The sequence below is a fragment of the Rattus norvegicus genome, chromosome 5, assembly GCF_036323735.1.
Source record: "Rattus norvegicus strain BN/NHsdMcwi chromosome 5, GRCr8, whole genome shotgun sequence".
NCBI lineage: Eukaryota > Metazoa > Chordata > Mammalia > Rodentia > Muridae > Rattus > Rattus norvegicus.
The window spans coordinates 151,816,982-151,834,687 of NC_086023.1; the positions used below are offsets into that span (position 1 = coordinate 151,816,982).

General features: G+C 49.3%; 1 protein-coding gene across 2 annotated transcripts; it reads left to right on the forward strand.

The window, feature by feature from the left end:
- Window positions 1–227: 227 nt before the first annotated feature.
- On the forward strand, window positions 228–14,045 carry Trim63 (tripartite motif containing 63). Of its 2 annotated transcripts, none has more exons than XM_039109192.2 (9): window positions 228–503; window positions 1,510–1,682; window positions 5,188–5,356; window positions 6,246–6,341; window positions 7,612–7,845; window positions 9,609–9,631; window positions 9,937–10,061; window positions 12,250–12,324; window positions 13,325–14,045. In XM_039109192.2, exons 1-9 carry the CDS (start codon window positions 345–347, stop codon window positions 13,333–13,335), a joined length of 1,065 nt encoding a protein of 354 aa, XP_038965120.1. In that variant the 5' UTR covers window positions 228–344; the 3' UTR covers window positions 13,336–14,045. The 2 variants fall into 2 exon arrangements, with proteins under 2 accessions (XP_038965120.1, NP_543179.1); NM_080903.2 differs by having other exon boundaries at window positions 255–503; window positions 12,250–12,315.
- The last annotated feature ends 3,661 nt before the right edge of the window (window positions 14,046–17,706 follow it).

Consider the following 17,706-nt stretch of genomic DNA (forward strand, 5'->3'; position numbering starts at 1 on the left):
ACTAGGGTACCTGGCCCTCCCCTGAACCTGGCTCTGAACAATCTGTTCTTGTTTACGACCCCCATTGCAGGGCAACAGCGATTGCTCACCCCTGCATGTGATCTGAGAGGGCCAAATCTTTGAGGCCTGGAGGAAACTCAAGCCCTGCCAGCCGCTTGGCTTCGGAATGCTCAGCTGGTCCCCTCCTGGGGCTCATGTGACTGAAGGGCAGCTATAAATATCAGAAGGGCCTCAGACCAAGACAGAAGCCGGGTGTTCGGGGAGGAAGACAAAGAGGATCCGAGTGGGATCCCTTCCACTCGGTGTGACGCAGGTGGAAGAGACAGTCGCAGTTTCGAAGCAATATGGATTATAAATCTGGCTTGATTCCGGACGGAAATGCTATGGAGAACCTGGAGAAGCAGCTCATCTGCCCCATCTGCCTTGAGATGTTTACCAAGCCTGTGGTCATCCTGCCCTGCCAGCACAACCTCTGCCGGAAGTGTGCCAACGACATCTTCCAGGTCAGCGCTAGGCAGGGCCGGGACCTGGAATCCCCCCCCACCCCGCGCCCCCCCCCAGACCTCCCGCGGCTTCTCAGAGGCCCTTCCCCTCTCAGCCTAGAACACTTGCTCCATTAAGAAGCCATTCAGAGACCCCTGGGAAGGACTAGGGCTGGAGGTAGAGAAGGGGCTAAGGGGAAAGGGGGAGCTACTCCAGTCCTTCCGCAGTGTACTCATCTAGTCCCCACCCTGGCCACAGCTCTCTCCTCTGCTGGGAGAGCTTGCTGTTGATTCCCCAGTCAAGAGTCAAATACCTCAAGTGATAAGAGGAGGAGGTGGGTAGAGAGGAGAGAGAAACCAGGCCCTGGGGCCGGAGCCAGCTCCAGGTGGCAGGGGGCCCAGACTTTGGGAGGCGGGTGGCAAGAGGAACGTAACCTCAGCAGCATCTCAGAGGCTGCGTCCTCCAACAGCGGGCGAAGGGGCCCCATCTTCTGAGGAGGGAAAGGGCACAGTTGAGGCAACGCACTGGGGAGAGCGTCCAGAAGGACGACAGGAAATGCTCTTCCAAACTCAGGTCTAGTTGCCTATTCCAATAATCTCACGTTCAGGAACCTGAGGCAGGAGGATTGCTAAGAGTTTAGGGTCAGTCTGTGCTACCTGATTAGTTTGAGATAACAAGATCCTGCCTTAAAAACAAAACAAAACAAAAAAATTTCCCTACAGTTATCTTTAAGGTAATATCCTAGGAGCTGGCTCTAATTCTAAGAAAGACCTGTGGTCTCCGTGGTAAACTGAGGCATAGCGAGATTATAGTTGCGCGTCTGAAGTCACACGACTTGAACTCATGTTGGCTGGTACTGAACCTCTTGCCTGTTTGAGTGCTTCAACCACGATGCTTCAGCACATGGTTGGGCTGGGCCAAGGCCAGGAGCCGGTGGGTGCCCTTTGGTTTGGCAAGTGTGTTTGGGGCAACTGGGGCAAGGAGAACTGAGACCGGAGAGGATGGGAACGCCCGCCTTTTCTGCAGGCTGCCAATCCCTACTGGACCAACCGCGGTGGCTCGGTGTCCATGTCTGGAGGTCGTTTCCGCTGCCCCTCGTGCCGCCATGAAGTGATCATGGACCGGCATGGGGTGTACGGTCTGCAGAGGAACCTGCTGGTGGAGAACATCATCGACATCTACAAGCAGGAATGCTCCAGGTCAGTGTGCAGCTGAAATGCCCCGCCTCCTGACCACGCCTCCTGACCGCGCCTCTCCCCAGACCCCTCCCACCTCAGCGAGCCACATTCATCAGCAGGCAGAGCCAACAACCTCTTCCTCAGACCAAACCTCAGCTCTTGAGTTTTGCGTATACGGGGAGCTAGAAAAAGAGTCCTGAGACTAGGGTGCAGGGGCGTGTGTGTGTGTGTGTGTGTGTGTGTGTGTGTTTGCGCTCATGGTAGAGATTGGACCTCATTAGGCTAGGGCTCTTCCACTGAACTACATCCCCAGAGCTTGCAGTTTTAAGATGGAGCCTTGACATATAGTGAAGGTTGGTATCAACTTGAGATCCTATTGTTTTTCAATCTCAGCTTTAAAATTTTATTTCTTTTATTTTGCTTACAAAGAAGGGTGTGTGTGTGTGTGTGTGTGTGTGTGTGTGTGTGTGTCTGTGAATACCAGAAGAGGGTACTGGCTCCCTGTATTAGTCAGGGTTCACTATAGAAAAATAACATATATTAATATATATGATCGATTGGAATGGCTTACAGGCTGTGTGTGGTCCAGCTAGTCCATAATGGCTATCTACCAACAGAAGGTCCAAAAATCCAGTGGCTGTGCAATCCACAAGGTTGGATGTCTCAGCTGGTCTTCATTATGTGCCAGAGTCCCCCAGAGAGTAGGCTCTAACGCCAGTGAAGGAACAGACTTGCTATTGAGAGCGAGAGCAGCAGGCCAATAGACAGCCCCCTTCCTCCATGTCCTCTCTATGGGCTGCCAGGACAAGGTGTGGCCCAGATTAGAAGTGGATCTAGATTAAAAGTGGGGCTTCCCACTTCAAATGATTTAATTAAGGAAAAACTCCCTGGCTAAGCAGTGGTGGTGTACACCTTTAATCCCAGCACTCAGGAGACAGAGGCAGATGGATCTCAGTGAATTTGAAGCCAGCCTGGTCTACAGAGCGAGTTCTAGGACAGCCAGGGCTACAAAGAGAAGAAACCCTGCCTCAACAAACAAACAAACCAACAAGCAAACCCAGCCACTTGGATTTTAGTTCATTACAGATGAATCAAGTGGACAAGATTCAGCTCTCCCAATCGCCCTGAAACCAGAACTGGGGTTACAGACAGCTACGAGCTGCCATGTGGGTGCTGGGAACCAAACCCAGGTCCTTTGCAGGAATAGTAAGTTCTCAACTGCTTTCCCCAGCCTTCACAGTGACTACCATATACCTCTTTGTTACATCGTGTCTCTTGTTGCTAGAACACAGCACTCCAAATGGACGTTGTTGAGCCCCAGGCACGGTGGCGTAGGCCCTGTGGTCCCAGCTACTAGGGAGTCTGAGGCAGGAGGATCTCAGTTTCAAGGTTCATCCAGGCTACATTGCAAATGCAGGGCTTGCCTGGACAACTCGGAAAGATGCTGATTCGTAGTCAAACCGTACTAATGAGAATGAGGGGCTGGGATGTAGATTGGTGATAGAACTCCTATCTGACACAAGGCTCTGTCCGGTCCCCAGTGTCTTCTGCATACCATGTGTGGAGGTCAGGGAGCAACTTTGTGGAATCAGTTCTCTCCTGCCTTTACATGAATTCCAGGGATTGAACTCAGGTCGTTAGCCTTGTGCTGCAAGCACCCCTCCCCCCTGAGCAATCTTGTCAGCCACAGATGCCTATTTTGGATTGTGGTGGTGGTGGTGGTGATGATGGTGGTGGTGGTGGTGGTGATGATGATGATGATGATGATAATGACGACGACGATGACGACGACGTAATTTATAGTATACTTACGTCAGCCTAATGCTGTCGAGTTTTGAAAATTATGCTGTGCCTTGGAGGTTTTTCCCTAATAAGGAAAGACAATAGCTGCCCTTAAGCAGGGTCTGCTCAGAGCTCCGCAGGCTACATCCCGGCATGGTTGGCACAGCTCTGAGAGACACTGAGGTGTGAAGGACTGAGATCACAGAAAACAAGTGAGTGTTTGACCCTGAGGCCTGGCCACAGAGAGGGAGGTGTTCTCAGGCAGCCTGCAGGCCCTCTCCACCCGGCTACACATCCTGTACCACATTCCCAGGGCATCACAACAGGTGGCAGTGGCACTAGGGAAATCCTCACCACTGTGGCCACAGTATGGGGCTCCTGGGCTCAAAGATTGAAAATAAAAACAAAAAGATCAAAACTGAGTGTTTGGAAAGTGACTCCCTGGAGGGGGCCCGGTAAGCCTGGATGTGACTAGTCATGCAGAGCTGTGGGGAGGTATGACAGGGACACCGATGGGGGGGATAGTCACTGTTGAAGATGGATTGGTGTAAGGGGCTGGGGGAGTGTAGAAATGGCAGCTTATCCAACTGAATGTAAGGTCTATCTAGCCTCAACTCTAAAACCCCAGCCTAGGCTGGGAAATCACTTATGTGGGAGAGGAGCATGCCAGGTGCCCTAGTTGAAGAAGCCATAAAGGGAGGAGACAGAAAGCAGAAGCTGTGTGGGGCTGGCTAGATGGTTCAGTGAGTACAGGTGCTTGCAGCCAAGCCTGATACCAGAGTTCTCTCCCCTGGACAAACATGGTAAAAGGAGAGAACCAACTCCTTCAAGCTGTTTTCTGACCTCCATGAATGTGGTATGGCACACATTGCCTCCCCCTCCAAATACACATATACTAAATAAATGGCATTTTTTTTTCCTTTTCTTTTTTTTCGGGGCTGGGGACCGAACCCAGGGCCTTGCGCTTGCTAGGCAAGTGCTCTACCACTGAGCTAAATCCCCAACCCCATAAATGCCATTTTTAATATTAAAAAAGAAGAGATTCGGGGCCTTGGAGAGCCTTTGTATAGCGGAGGTTTGCTCTGGGCTTCTATGTAGCCTTGCCTTTGCCCTCCGACCAAGTGCGCATGTATGGCTTAGGGTGCAGAGACTGCCCCCTTCTAGGACACCCTCAGGATGTGTTTACTGATGTATTTCATTTCCACGGTCTCCACACAAGGTACTGTATGTTATAGACTCAGGCAAGGAAAACAAGTAGGCTTCCTGCCTAGCTTGAGGGTACAGTCTCATGGGTTAAATATAGATGTGAAAGCTGACATCAGAATAAATTGCCCAGGCCCCAGCAACCAAATCTGTGGGGGCTAAAATTAGAGCAGGAGAGTTCTGGTCTCTTCTGTCTGTGCTGCTGGGCCACCTTGGGCAAGTCCATTTATTTCCCAAGACTGTTGTGTCTCCCATATGGTTAGCACCTTCTGGTCTACCTGGGATTCTGGGGCCCTCCCCATACCCTCTGCACCAACTCAGGCCAGGTCCAATGCTGGGGGCCTGAGTTTTAGGGCTAGGAACAGGTTTGTTGGATATCATTAGCTTCTTTGACCTTGGGCTCCCAGAAGTTAAAAAGGAGACTGCTTGGGGCAGCTCGATCCACTGGGAGCTCGCATATGGATGGGTAGCTTCCTGTGCTTGAAGCTAGGACAGGACAGGGAGATGGGACACCCTGACCTGTGATTCTTCTCCACCTCAGTCGGCCCCTGCAGAAAGGCAGCCACCCGATGTGCAAGGAACACGAAGACGAGAAAATCAACATCTACTGTCTCACGTGCGAGGTGCCTACTTGCTCCTTGTGCAAGGTGTTCGGGGCTCACCAGGCCTGTGAAGTTGCCCCCTTACAAAGCATCTTCCAAGGACAGAAGGTACTGGCTACAGCTGCTGTGCCCAGAGGATTCTGGGGTGTGGATTTGACCCTTGTGGATGTGCTGAGCCGGCCTTTCAGGAATAGTCTCTCAGGAGGGACTTCCCAGGTCACAGGGACAGCAGCCGATGCCTCCCTGGGGGAGGTGACTGAGCTCATGGGTTATACTTAGAGTCACTTGAGAGCCCCTGGGTGTGGCCATGGGGAAGAGGCCATGGCTTCCCTGTCCTGTCCACTCTGTAGTCCCAGACCTCTCCACCTGAGCCTCATATGAAGCATAAGGCAGATTTGAGGCTCTTCCCTGGGCCCTGGCAACCCAGCATCCTGCCACGGAGTAAGCTGTAGCCCTACTGTCTGCCACACTTCACTCGTCTCTTTCTTCTAGAACTTTCCAATCTATTCCTTCTCTCCGAAAGTAGCAGGCTGGGGATGGTAGCACAGGCCTTTAAGCCTAGCACTCAGGAGGCAGAGGCAGGATCGCTATGAATTTGAGGCCAGCCTGGTCTATATTGAGTTCTGGGCCAGCCAGGGCAGCACAGTAAGGCCCCTGTCTTTAAAAAAAACTGGGGTGGGGGCAAGAAAGAAAGAACGAAAGAAAAGGAAGGAAGGAAGGAAGGGAGGGAAACTTGTTTTCTTTTGTTTCTTTATCAGTGCTTTGCTGTGTGTTTTGGGTTGCTCAGTTTCCCTCTCTGGGCCTCATCTGTCCATAAAGGATACATCTGTGGTAGTCTCTGCTTTAGACCTGAGCTGCACCTCAGAAGGAGGGATAGCAACCCTATTGGTGACTCTGTCAAAGACAGGGGCATGAACACCATGTTGCTATAATTCTGGAGAAGCAGCGGGCCCTGAGTCTATTTCTGTCTCTCCTCTCTCACGCCCCTGCCGTCCAGACTGAACTGAGCAATTGCATCTCCATGCTGGTGGCAGGGAACGACCGAGTTCAGACTATCATCTCGCAGCTGGAGGACTCCTGCCGAGTGACCAAGGTGAGGGTGTAGAGCTGCCCTGTCAGCGGTGAGGAGTTCAAGCCTCCGGTGCAGCCTGTCTCCGGGAAAGCCCTGAGCTATGGTGCAGATTGGGGTTTGGAGTCTTGGGTACCCAACAGAGATGGCAGGAAAGGACACAGTCATTTCTCCATCACCCTTGGCGAACACAGCAGCTGTGTCAGACCCTGTAGAAGGACAAGACAGACCCAGTTGGTCCCTGACTGCAGAGATTCACCAATAACTCCCTGAATTGTTCCAGCATTAATCATTTATCGATAGAGCAAGAGTCCTGACCTGTAAAAGCTCACACCTGACTCAGGACTGTGGAACCTCAGGGGCTCTGGAACAATTCAACATTCTGCACTTCTTCCTTGCTTGAATTTTATTTTCCATGTTTACTGGTGTTTTGCCTGCACATATCTGTGCCTCATGTGTGTGCAGTGCCAGAGGAGGCCAGAAGAGGGAGCCAGATCCCCTGGAAATGGAGTTCCAAGATGGTTGTGAGCCAACACAAAGGTGCTAGGAACTGAATCAGGGTCTTCTGGAAGAGCAGGCAGTGCTCTTAACCACCAAGCCATCTCTCCGGTCTTCTTTCTGTCTTTCTGCCTTTGATTTGATGTTTGTTTGTTTTTCTGGACAGCGTTTCTCTGTGTAACCCTGGTTGTTCTGGAACTCACTCTGTAGTTTGAACTCAGAGCTCCAGGCCAGCCAGGGTTATAGAATTAGACCCTGTCTCGAAAGAAAGAAAGAAAGAAAGAAAGAAAGAAAGAAAGAAAGAAAGAAAGAAAGAAAGAAAGAAAGAAAGAAAGAAAAGAACAGACAGAGGGAGGGACGGAGGGAGGGAGGGAAGAAAAAGAAAAGAACAGAACAGACAGAGGGAGGGACGGAGGGAGGGAGGGAGGGAAGAAAAAGAAAAGAAAGGAAAAAAACCTGGTCCCTTCTTGAGGAGGGTTGGAGCTGGTAAGTTGGGGAAGAGCCATCCATCATCACCACAAGTGGACTGCTCTGTGGAGTGGAGAGGACCATTGTAACCCTGAGAGGTATCTCATGCCGAAAGGCACCACTGCCAAGCCCATTCGACTTTTTAAGACCAGGTCTCACTAGGTTGCACCAATTCAGCCTTCTGTGGGTGCGGGCATTTTCCTCTTCGATAGCTTTGCTCCGTGTGCGATCGAGTCTTGCCTTGCTGCAGAGAGTCCCTGGGGCCCTTTCTGACTCAGAAAGTGGGTTGGCACTTCATGGGATGTGACTGTAGGATTTCTGTCCTCAGGAAAACAGCCACCAGGTGAAGGAGGAACTGAGCCACAAGTTTGACGCCCTCTACGCCATCCTGGACGAGAAGAAGAGTGAGCTGCTGCAGCGGATCACTCAGGAGCAGGAGGAGAAGCTGGACTTCATCGAGGCCCTGATCCTCCAGTACCGAGAGCAGTTGGAAAAGTCGACCAAGCTTGTGGAAACAGCCATCCAGTCCCTGGATGAGCCCGGAGGGGCCACCTTCCTCTTGGTGACTGGAATCTGAAGGGTTTGGGTAGATTTGAACTATTACTCTTTCCTGATCTTCAAATGGGCCTGGGCTGTTTAAATCTTGGTGAAATGTCAGGCATCTCCGGTCACTACAGGCTCCTGACCATAAATAATCCCAGTTCTTGGGCAGCTGAGACAGGAGGACTCCAAGTTCAGGGGAAAGCAGGACAGTTTGGTGGAATAGTATCTCAAAATAAAACATGCCAGGCTAGGCTTGGTGACACACGACTTTGCTATCCCAGTACTTGGAAGACACAGGCAGAGGCAAGAGGATCTCTGTGAGTTTGAGGCTAGCCTGGTCTATAGAGCAAGCTCCAGGCAGCCAAGACTGCATGGTGAGACCTTGTCAATAAATAAACAAAAAAAACAAACATAAGAAATATTGGGAGAGGAGAGATGATTCTACGGCTAAGAACATGTCTTATGTCGAACACTTTTAATCCCAGCACTGGGGAGACAGAGGCAGGCAGATCTCTGTGACTTTGAGGCCAGCCTGGTCTACAGAGTAAATTCCAGGACAACCAGAGCTACATAATATCGAGAACTTGTCTCAAAACAAAACAAAGAAAAATAACACTTTGGTTTTGTTCTTACAAAGGACCTGGGTCCAGTTCCCAGCACCCACATTGTGGCTTACAACTACCCATAGCTCCAGTGCCAGGGTACCCAATGCCCATTTCTCACTTCCAAGGGCACCAGGCACATATGTGGTTCACATACACACACGCAGGCACTCATACATACACTTGAAACAAAAATAGGTCTTTTAAACAATATCAGCAAAACCCAGAGGGGCTGGAGAGATGGCTCAGGGGTCAAGAGTGCTTACTATTCTTTCAAAGAACTTGAGTTAGGTTCCCAGAACTCACGTCTGGCAGCTCACAAATACCCATAATCCCAAGAGCAGTGGAACTTGACACCCTCTTCTGGCCTCCAGGGGCTGCAACATACATACATATACATACATATACATACATACATACATACATACATACATACATACACACATACACACATACATACACACATATATACATATATACACATACATACACATACATACATACACATACATGCATACACATACATACATACATGCATTACATACATATGCACACATACATATACATACATATATACATACACACATACATACATTACATACACATACATACATGTATATACACACATATATACATAGATACACACATACATATATTACATAAGTACATACATGCATACAAAGACAATTTTAATGTGAGTACACTGTAGCTATCTTCAGACACACCAGAAGAGGGCATTAGATCCCATTAGAGATGGTTGTGAGCCACCATGTGGTTGCTGGGATTTGAACTCAGGACCTCTAGAAGAGCAGTCAGTGCTCTTAATCACTGAGCCATCTCTCCAGCCCCCAAGAAAAATTTAAAAACATATTAAAAAAACTACAATACCCAGAATATATGCCTTCAAGCTCTTATGGTCTAGCTTTGTCCAACCCATGGAAGAAAGTTTGGTTGACTCTCGTCCAGGAGACTTCAGACATTTTGAGTGCTTGGTCAGAGAACCCTGGCTTCCTGCCCAGACAGTAGAAACAGACTGGGGTTCATGTTGGCCAAGATCTGTGAGAAAATGTCCGAGTTCTATTTAACAGGGCAGGATTCAAGTTACGCCTGTACCATGGAATGGTACCTCGAGTCTATCCTTTGGAATTTCGATGTTAACCTCTGTTCTTTTTCTCCACAGAGTGCCAAGCCGCTCATCAAGAGGTCAGTGTTCCCAGGACTACAGCCTGTGTCCCTAGTTCCCCTCAGGGCTTCTGACACCTGCCCAATGGATCCCTGTGCATTAGTTCTGCCAGGATCGGGGGGGATCGGGACTCACCCCAGACCATGTGCCCTACTCTGTTAGATCATCCACTCTGCTTGACCCTAAAGAAGAAATGTCCTCTGCCCCTTCATCCCCTCACTTCAGGGATGGATTGTGGGACTGGGACGGACCCACATAGAGCCAAGGCTAAGCTGTCCCTTCCTGTATGCAGCCCGAGACCTCACCCTATCTCTCTCCCCCACAGCATTGTAGAAGCTTCCAAGGGCTGCCAGCTGGGGAAGACAGAACAAGGCTTTGAGAACATGGACTACTTTACTCTGAATTTAGAACACATAGCAGAGGCCTTGAGGGCCATTGACTTTGGGACAGGTAAAGGACATGATTGTGCTACTTGCTTTGTGCATGTTTGACCTTGGAAAGGCAGTGCTCCTCTTGAGCGCTGATCGGAAGCAGATTCATATTTTAAAAAAGCCAGATTTACGCAGTCAATGTTGACAGGGCCTCTCTAAGGAGCCCTGTCGGTCTTAGAATTCTCTAAGTGGACCAAGATGGTCTGGAACGCACAGAGATCCGCCCGTCTCTGCTTTCTGAGTGCCGAGATGAAAGGCGTGTGCCCTCCATGCCTGGCTCCACAGTCAACTTAGTGATGAATCCAGGGCCTAGCACTGTGCCCGGTTCATAATTATTACTAAGTAAATTATGTGCGGATCCAAAGTTCATGACATCTGGCATTAGACAGATCTGACTTCAAATCCCCATTCTGCCATTTTTGTGTTATCTGTGTGACCTTTGGCATCCTTCCACCCTCCTCCTTTGTGGTCTCCCATTTCGTTGGATTTTTTGTAAAGATTTATTTATTTATTATATATAAGTACACTGTAGCTGTCTTCAGACACCAGAAGAGGGCATCAGATCTCATTATAAATGGTTGTGAGCCACCATGTGGTTGCTGGGATTTGAACTCAGGACCTCTGGAAGAGCAGTCAGTGCTCTTAACCACTGAGCCATCTCTACAGCCCTCGTTGGATTTTTGAGAGGAACCATTACTAGTGATTGAACCCAGGTCTTGGACTCTTACCTGGAAAGTTTGGGCAGGAACATAGTGAGTTGGAGGCCAGCCTAGGCTACATAGTCAAAAGGATAATTCAAGACAGGTTGCACTGTGTTAACGTAACATGGTGAAGGTTTGAGCGATCCACCTCCACCCCCAGCAGGGAGAGCATACCAACAGCGTTCCTTGAGTCCATTCGTGAAGATCGAGGTGGCCTCAAACTCACAGAGATCTGATGGCCTCTATTTATTGCCTGAGTGCGGGCATTAAAGTCATGTGCCACTACGTCCAGCCCCGAGCCCATTTTTTTGTTGGACTGTCTATGCTCTGAGCACTGAGATGCTGTCGTAAAGACGTAAATCCCATCTAGGATGCGGCTCTGTTAGCTTCAGTTTGTAGCGTAGGAAACTGAGTTTAGACAGAGCAATCCCTTGTTCAAGGCCACATAGCTCGTAAGTAGCTGGTGCAGACTTCACCTTGGGCCACTTGGCTCACAAGACCCTCTGAGGACATAGGAGACAACAGAAAGACACCATGGCACCTGCCCGTAGTCATTCTCTGGGGAGAACTATTTTGAGCAATAATTACGATTTAGATTCAACCACGGGCCTTCTGGATTATCGCGGTTATGCGTGGGTCCTGGGTGTTTGATTGGAGGTTTTAGTTGACAATTTTGTTGTCTTGCTTTTTTGTTTGTTTGTTTGTTTGTTTGTTTGTTTGTTTGTTTGAGACCGGGTGTTACTATGTAGCCCAGGCCATCCTTAAATTTGTGACTAATCTCCCACCTCAGTTTCCTGAGTGCTGGATTTACAGGGTGGGCGTACTGGTTTGTAGATGGGCTTGAGAAACGTTGACTCTGCAATTCTCTGGAAAGGAGTGGGGAAGGGGCAGGGTCCTGTTAGGAAGGTTTGAAGGTCACACCCCAGGATGAGAAAGTGAGAATCCAAGCTGTGGGGGTGGGGTGGGGGAAGGGAGGTGGGGGGATGGGGTGGGGACATGAGACTGTCCCACTCTCCTGAACAGAAACATCCCCCTCCCCACCCAGCCTCCACCCCTCCCAAGACTGCCTCTCTGAGGACTGAGGAATCAGGCAAACAAGGAGACCCTGAGCCAGCAGATTTCAAAGGCTGAGCAAACTCCTTTAAGCCAAGGACTCTGATCCCTAAGAGTAGGCCCTGTCTGCCCTGCCTCCCCTTTGTGATATGTCTGTTCCTCTGAGAAGCACAGAACCGTTAGTGTGACTCCTGCCTCCCTGAGGCCCCAGACAGGCCAGTGGTGAAGGACGCTGGTGTCTTGGAGAGAAAGGACTATGACCTGGAAGATGGAGGGAGGCAGGATATGGGGGCTGGACTCTGTGAGCTTGAGTCCTACAAGCCACTCCCAGGTCCCTGCTGCCTTTAAGCGCCCATTTGATCCCAGAATAGGGACTGATGTCCTCTGTAGGCCAATCTTCTCACAGCTGTTGTGAGAAGCCAGTCCCATCTTAACACAGTCGTCTCCTCACAGATGAGGAGGAGGAGTTTACTGAAGAGGAGGAGGAGGAGGATCAAGAAGAGGGCGTGTCCACAGAGGGTAAGGAAGGTAGGAGCTCTGCCCTCGGAATGCCAGGCTACACTTTGCCAGGGTGTGTGCTTAGTGTCTATTATTATTATTATTATTATTATTATTATTATTATTATTATCTTGGCTCACCTCTTTTGTTGCAGGGGGAGGGTTATGCATGCACAGATGCATGTTTGCACACTTATATGCTCAGAGGTGCCCATGCAGAGGCCCAAGGCTGACATCAAGGGTCTTTTGAATCACTCTCCACCACATTCACTGAGGCAGGGTCTCTTAATAGAACCCAGAGCTCATGGATTTGCTAGTCTAGCTAGCCATGTTGCTTAGGGATCCTTTTTTCTACCTTCTGAGCTCTGGAATCAAGGGGCTACCATGGTCACCTAGCACTTCTTTGAGTGCTGGGGATCTGAATTCTGGCCCTTGAATTTATTATGTAGGGACCCGCCCACCAAGCCATTTTGCTGCCCAGTTGCTGCTACTGCCCCCTCCCCTTTTCTTCCTCTTTTCTTATACCCATGGTTTGCCAGGAACTTACTGTGGGGACCAGGTTGGCCTCTTAGCTGGGATCAAAGGCATGCCAATTTAGTAACCCTAGTTACTAAAGCCAAATTCCAATCCAGCTAAAGTAACTTCAAAGAGTCTAAGGCAGAGGTTCTCAACCTGTGCCTTGCAACTCATTTGAGTGGGGGTGGGGGTGGAATGACCCTTTCACAGGGGTCACCTAAGGCCATTGGAAAACACAGAGATTTACATCACAATTCATAACAGTAGCAAAATCACAGTTACGAAGTTGCAATGGAAATAATTTTATGGTTGGGGTCACCACATGTCGAAGCACTAGGAAGGTTGGGGACCACTGCTGTAGGGTACCTGTGACCCACTGGATTCTGACTGCTAAGTTCTACCCAGGCTGGAGATTGGAGATTTGGTTTTATTTGGCTAGTCGCCACAGCTCAAAAGGCCCTGGGTCCTCTCCAATCTGTGTCTCACCATGAGCCTGTGTCTGGTTTTCTTTCAGGACACCAATGAAGAACTGGATGAGTGAGACGCCCTCTGGATGCAGAGATGGGGGAGGGGCGGGACAGGCCCATCTCGGGATGGGGTTAGGGCTCCTTGGGGGCACCATAGGGAAGTGTGTCTTCTCTCTGCTCAGAGAGCAGGGACTAGCATAGAAGCCCCACCATTGTGTCCAGCAGCTGCTGAAACACGATTGGAAATGTATCCAAAAATGTCCCAGGACACTTTTTTACGTTGGTGCAAAATGAAATATTTTGTATGTTTTTAAAATGTGATTTTTGTATAAACTTGTATATGTATGCCAATTTGGTGCTTTTTGTACAAGAACTTTTGTATGATCATGCCTGGTCATTGTGTGACCAGCGATTGTCACAAAGGGGGAAGGAAGCCAAGTTCATTGAGCTGCCCACTTCCTTTCCTTGGCGGGAGGGTTGGGTCTCACTCAAAGGCCTAGAAAGGGGCAATGTACTGTACTTCAGTACCCATCCCCAAACATGGGGAGAGGACTGAATTTGTGTTATATGTTGTTTTAATAAATGCAGAAGGGGCTGGGTATTGGGGGGTGCACACCCTTTGATCCCAGCACTCTGGAGGCAGAGGCAGTTGGATCTCTATGAGTTCGAGGCTAGCCTGGTCTACATGGAGAGTTCCAGACCAGCCAGGGCAACATAGAGAGACTCTCTGTCTCAAAAATAAAAAAATGAAAAAGAATAAAAAATAAACTCACAGCGCTCTTTTCCTGTAACTACAAAAAAAAAAGTGTGATTTCATTCAGCTTGAGTGTGAGTGTATGTGTATGAGTGTGAGTATGTGAGTGTGTGTGTGGGGGGGGTGTTGCTAGCAGTGAAACTGGGGTTCCTGAAAGCACTAGATGAAAGTTCTCCCCTGATTTACAGGGGGTCCCAGCATCAGCCAACCTTTCACCCCAGCACTTGAGAGGTAGAGACAGACACAGCCAGTGTCAAAAAGCAGAAACCCTGTTTGATGGCACGGCCAAGGCTAGGCTAACATACCCCACAGTCCTCCACACTTCCCAACGTGAGCTCCATGGAGAACCGGCTCTACCACAAGCCTCACGAAGCAGGTTCTAGTTCTCCCAAAGACCCACTCCTGGCCGGCTGTTAAGGGGTTTTATCCGGAGGTCCTATCCCACAGCAGACAGCAAAGGAGGATGAACTCCGGGTAGGAGAGGAGGGAGCAAATGTGTACAGTGTTCCGTGACTGAGCTGGCCACTGCTTCAGCACTCCAGCCTGGCTCAGTGGTGTGAAATGTTTCTAGTGAGTGGGAAAGGCACAGCTTGACTGAAATAGTTCATGGGGGAGAAGCGAGAGCTTATCTGCTGGCTTCTCCCTATCTCCCACTTCTCAGAGCTCCAGTTTGCCTCCTTGAGCAATTCCAGGTGGGATCCCTGGGTCCCTGGAGTCTTCGGAGCAGCGAGCAGGCTCTCCGTTGTAGTTATACTTGGTGATGCTCTGGTTTAGTCTGGTAATGATGGGAGGGGCCAGAGTTTCAAGGTCCAGAGGAGTTGGGTCTGGAACTGCTGCTGTCTATGGGCGACAGACTGAATGAAGGTCACAGTGGAGCCTAGACGTCTTCCACGTCTTCCACGGAAGACCAGAATAACCACCAGCTCTGGGGAATGATACAATGATACAAAGCCCAGCTCTCAAAGGGGCAAAAGGAGAGGCTCAGGGGCAGGAGAGGCTCAGGGCAGGAGAAGCTCAGGTCGGGGGAGGCAATGAACCAATACACCTTGTCTAATCTCAGAGAGCAGGGGAGAGTCTGCTCACCCATAGGCAAGCATAACACAGGAGCAACACAAATACCAGAAGCAGCCTACCAAAAGAAAGCTGGTGAGCCAGAGCTTGGCATGGTAGCCCATACCTTGAATCCCAGCACCTGGAGGCAGAGGCAGGATGACATCTGTAAATTCAAGGCCAGCTTGATTCCAAGTTCAAGGACAGCCTGACTTAGGCAGGCAGACCCTGTCTCAAAATATAACAAAACAAAACAAAACAAAATAAAGCAAAACAAAAACAAAACAAAATGCTAAAAAGCCAGAGAGCTGGTGAAGCTGGCTTGGTGGTACTCACCCATATCCGGCTCATTTCTAAGACGGAGGCAGGAAGATCCAATGTTTGAGGCCACCCTCAGCTACACGGCAAGTCTGAGGACAGCCTGAGAACCTGTCTTATAAAACAAAAAACTGGGCTGGAGAGATGGCTCAGCGGTTAAGAGCACCCGACTGCTCTTCCAGAGGTCATGAGTTCAATTCCCAGCAACCACATGGTGGCTCACAACCATCTGTAAAGAGATCCGATGCCCTCTTCTGGTGTATCTGAAGACAGCTACAGTGTACTTATATATAATAAATAAATAAATCTTTAAAAAAAAAAAAATAAATGCACACTACCGTGTTGTGGCTGTGCTTGGAAAAAAAAAAAAAAAAAACTGACAAAGCTGAATGGGGTGTACACCTGTCCTCTCAGCCCCCAGGAGGCTTTGCAACAAGACTGCCATGGGTCTGAGACCACACAGGGCTCATTGTAAGCAGCAGGCCAAATAGGGCTGTGTGACAAAATGTGGCTTTGACAATAACAAGGCTAGGGAATGTGGCTCGATTAATGGAGTGACTGTGTAAGATTCATGAGGTCGGAGGTTTGATCCTAGCACTGCGCAAACTGAGTAAGGTGACAAAGTTTATTATCCCAACACTTTTGGACTAGGAGTAGGGAGAATCAGGAGTTCAAGGCCAGTCTGGACTACAGAATCAGTTTGTTTTCCTATGTATGTATTGTATGTATGTATGTATGGGTCTTAGTTAGGGTTTTACTGTTTTACTGTTGTGAACAGACACCATGACCAAAGCAACTCTATAAGGACAACATATAACTGGGGCTGGCTTACAGGTTCAGAGGTTCAGTCCATTATCATCAAGGCAGAAACATGGCAGAATCCAGGCAGGCATGGTGCAGGAGGAGCTGAGAGTTCTACATCTTCATCTGAAGGTTGCTAGGAGAAGACTGATTTCCAAGCAGATAGGATGAGGGTCTTAAAAGCCCACCCCCACAGTGACAGACTTCCTCCAACAAGGCCACACCTCCTAATAAGTGCCACTTCCTGGGCTGAGCATATTCAAACCATCACATTCCACTCCCTGGCCCCCATAGGCTTGTTCAAAATCATGAGTCTATGAGAATCACACCTTGCCATAGCATAATAAAAATTACATTTAGTCCAACTTCCAAAGTTCTCAAAGTCTATAGCAGTCTCAACAATGTTAAAAATTCAAAGTCCTTTCTGAGATCCATCCAATCACTTAACTGTAATCCCCAAAGCAAGACAGGAAACCAGCCGGGCAAACTCCAAACTCTGCATCTCCATGTCTGACGTCAAAGCGGTCTTCAGATCTCCAACTCTGTTTTCATCTTTGTTGACTGCAACAAACTTCTTTCTCCTGGGCTGGTTCTACTCCCTGTTAGCAGTTTTCCTCGGCAGATAGCCCATGGCTCTGGCATCTCAAACATCTTGGGGTCTCTAAGGCAACTTCAACATACGGCTTCTTGTTTCAATGTCTGGGATCCACACACGATCTTCTGGGCTCCTCCAAAGGGTTTGAGTTCCTTCTCCAGCTCTGCCCTCTGTAGCACTCTAAGCTCAGGTTGACTCCACTCCACTGCTGCTGCTGTTCCTGGTGGTCATCCCATGGTACTGGCCTCTCCAATGGTCTTCTACTGCAACTAGGCTTCACCAATAGCCTCTCACAGGCTCTCTTCATGGTGCCAAGCCTTAACAAGTTTGCATGACCCCTTCAGTCCTGGGCCGTCAACTGCAGCTGAGGCTGCACCTTCACCAATGGCCTTCCCTGGCCTCTCACAGTGCCAAGCCTCGGCTGCTCTTCATGAGCCCTTCATGCCTTCAAAACCAGTACCACCTGGGTGACTCTTACACATTGCCAAGTCCAGCTGAAGTCCTTATGCTGCAGCACAAGGTACAACCTTGTCTATCTCTGAAACACAGCTTCTCTGTGCTCTCAGAAAACACCTCCCAGAAGATTTCACCTCCATGATGTTGGTCTCTTCTTAGTCACTGCTCCTTAGCTCCAGCCAACCAGCATCAGTTGTCCCAGTTGTCCCTTCTGATTTTGACTCTAAAGACAGAGCCACATGACTGAAGTTTCTGAGTTCTGCTGCTTGCTGGGGCTGGAACATGGCCCCCTGTTCTATGACATTATCACCAGCTTTCTGTTTTCCAACTCCTTCACTGACTAAACTCGGCTGTCCTGGATCTTGCTCTGTAAATTGGCTTTGAACTCAGAGATCCACGTGGCCCTGTCTCCTAAATGTTGGGATTAAAGGCATGTAACACTATGACTGGATTTA

What these genes read in the sequence shown, in the direction of transcription:
- Trim63 (XM_039109192.2), top strand. Translation starts at nt 345, where the DNA reads ATGGATTATAAATCTGGCTTGATTCCGGACGGAAATGCTATGGAGAAC. An exon ending in TACAAGCAGGAATGCTCCAG is followed by an intron (nt 1,683 to 5,187) that starts GTCAGTGTGCAG and finishes TCTCCACCTCAG; the next exon opens with TCGGCCCCTGCAGAAAGGCA. An exon ending in GCCAAGCCGCTCATCAAGAG is followed by an intron (nt 9,632 to 9,936) that starts GTCAGTGTTCCC and finishes TCTCCCCCACAG; the next exon opens with CATTGTAGAAGCTTCCAAGG.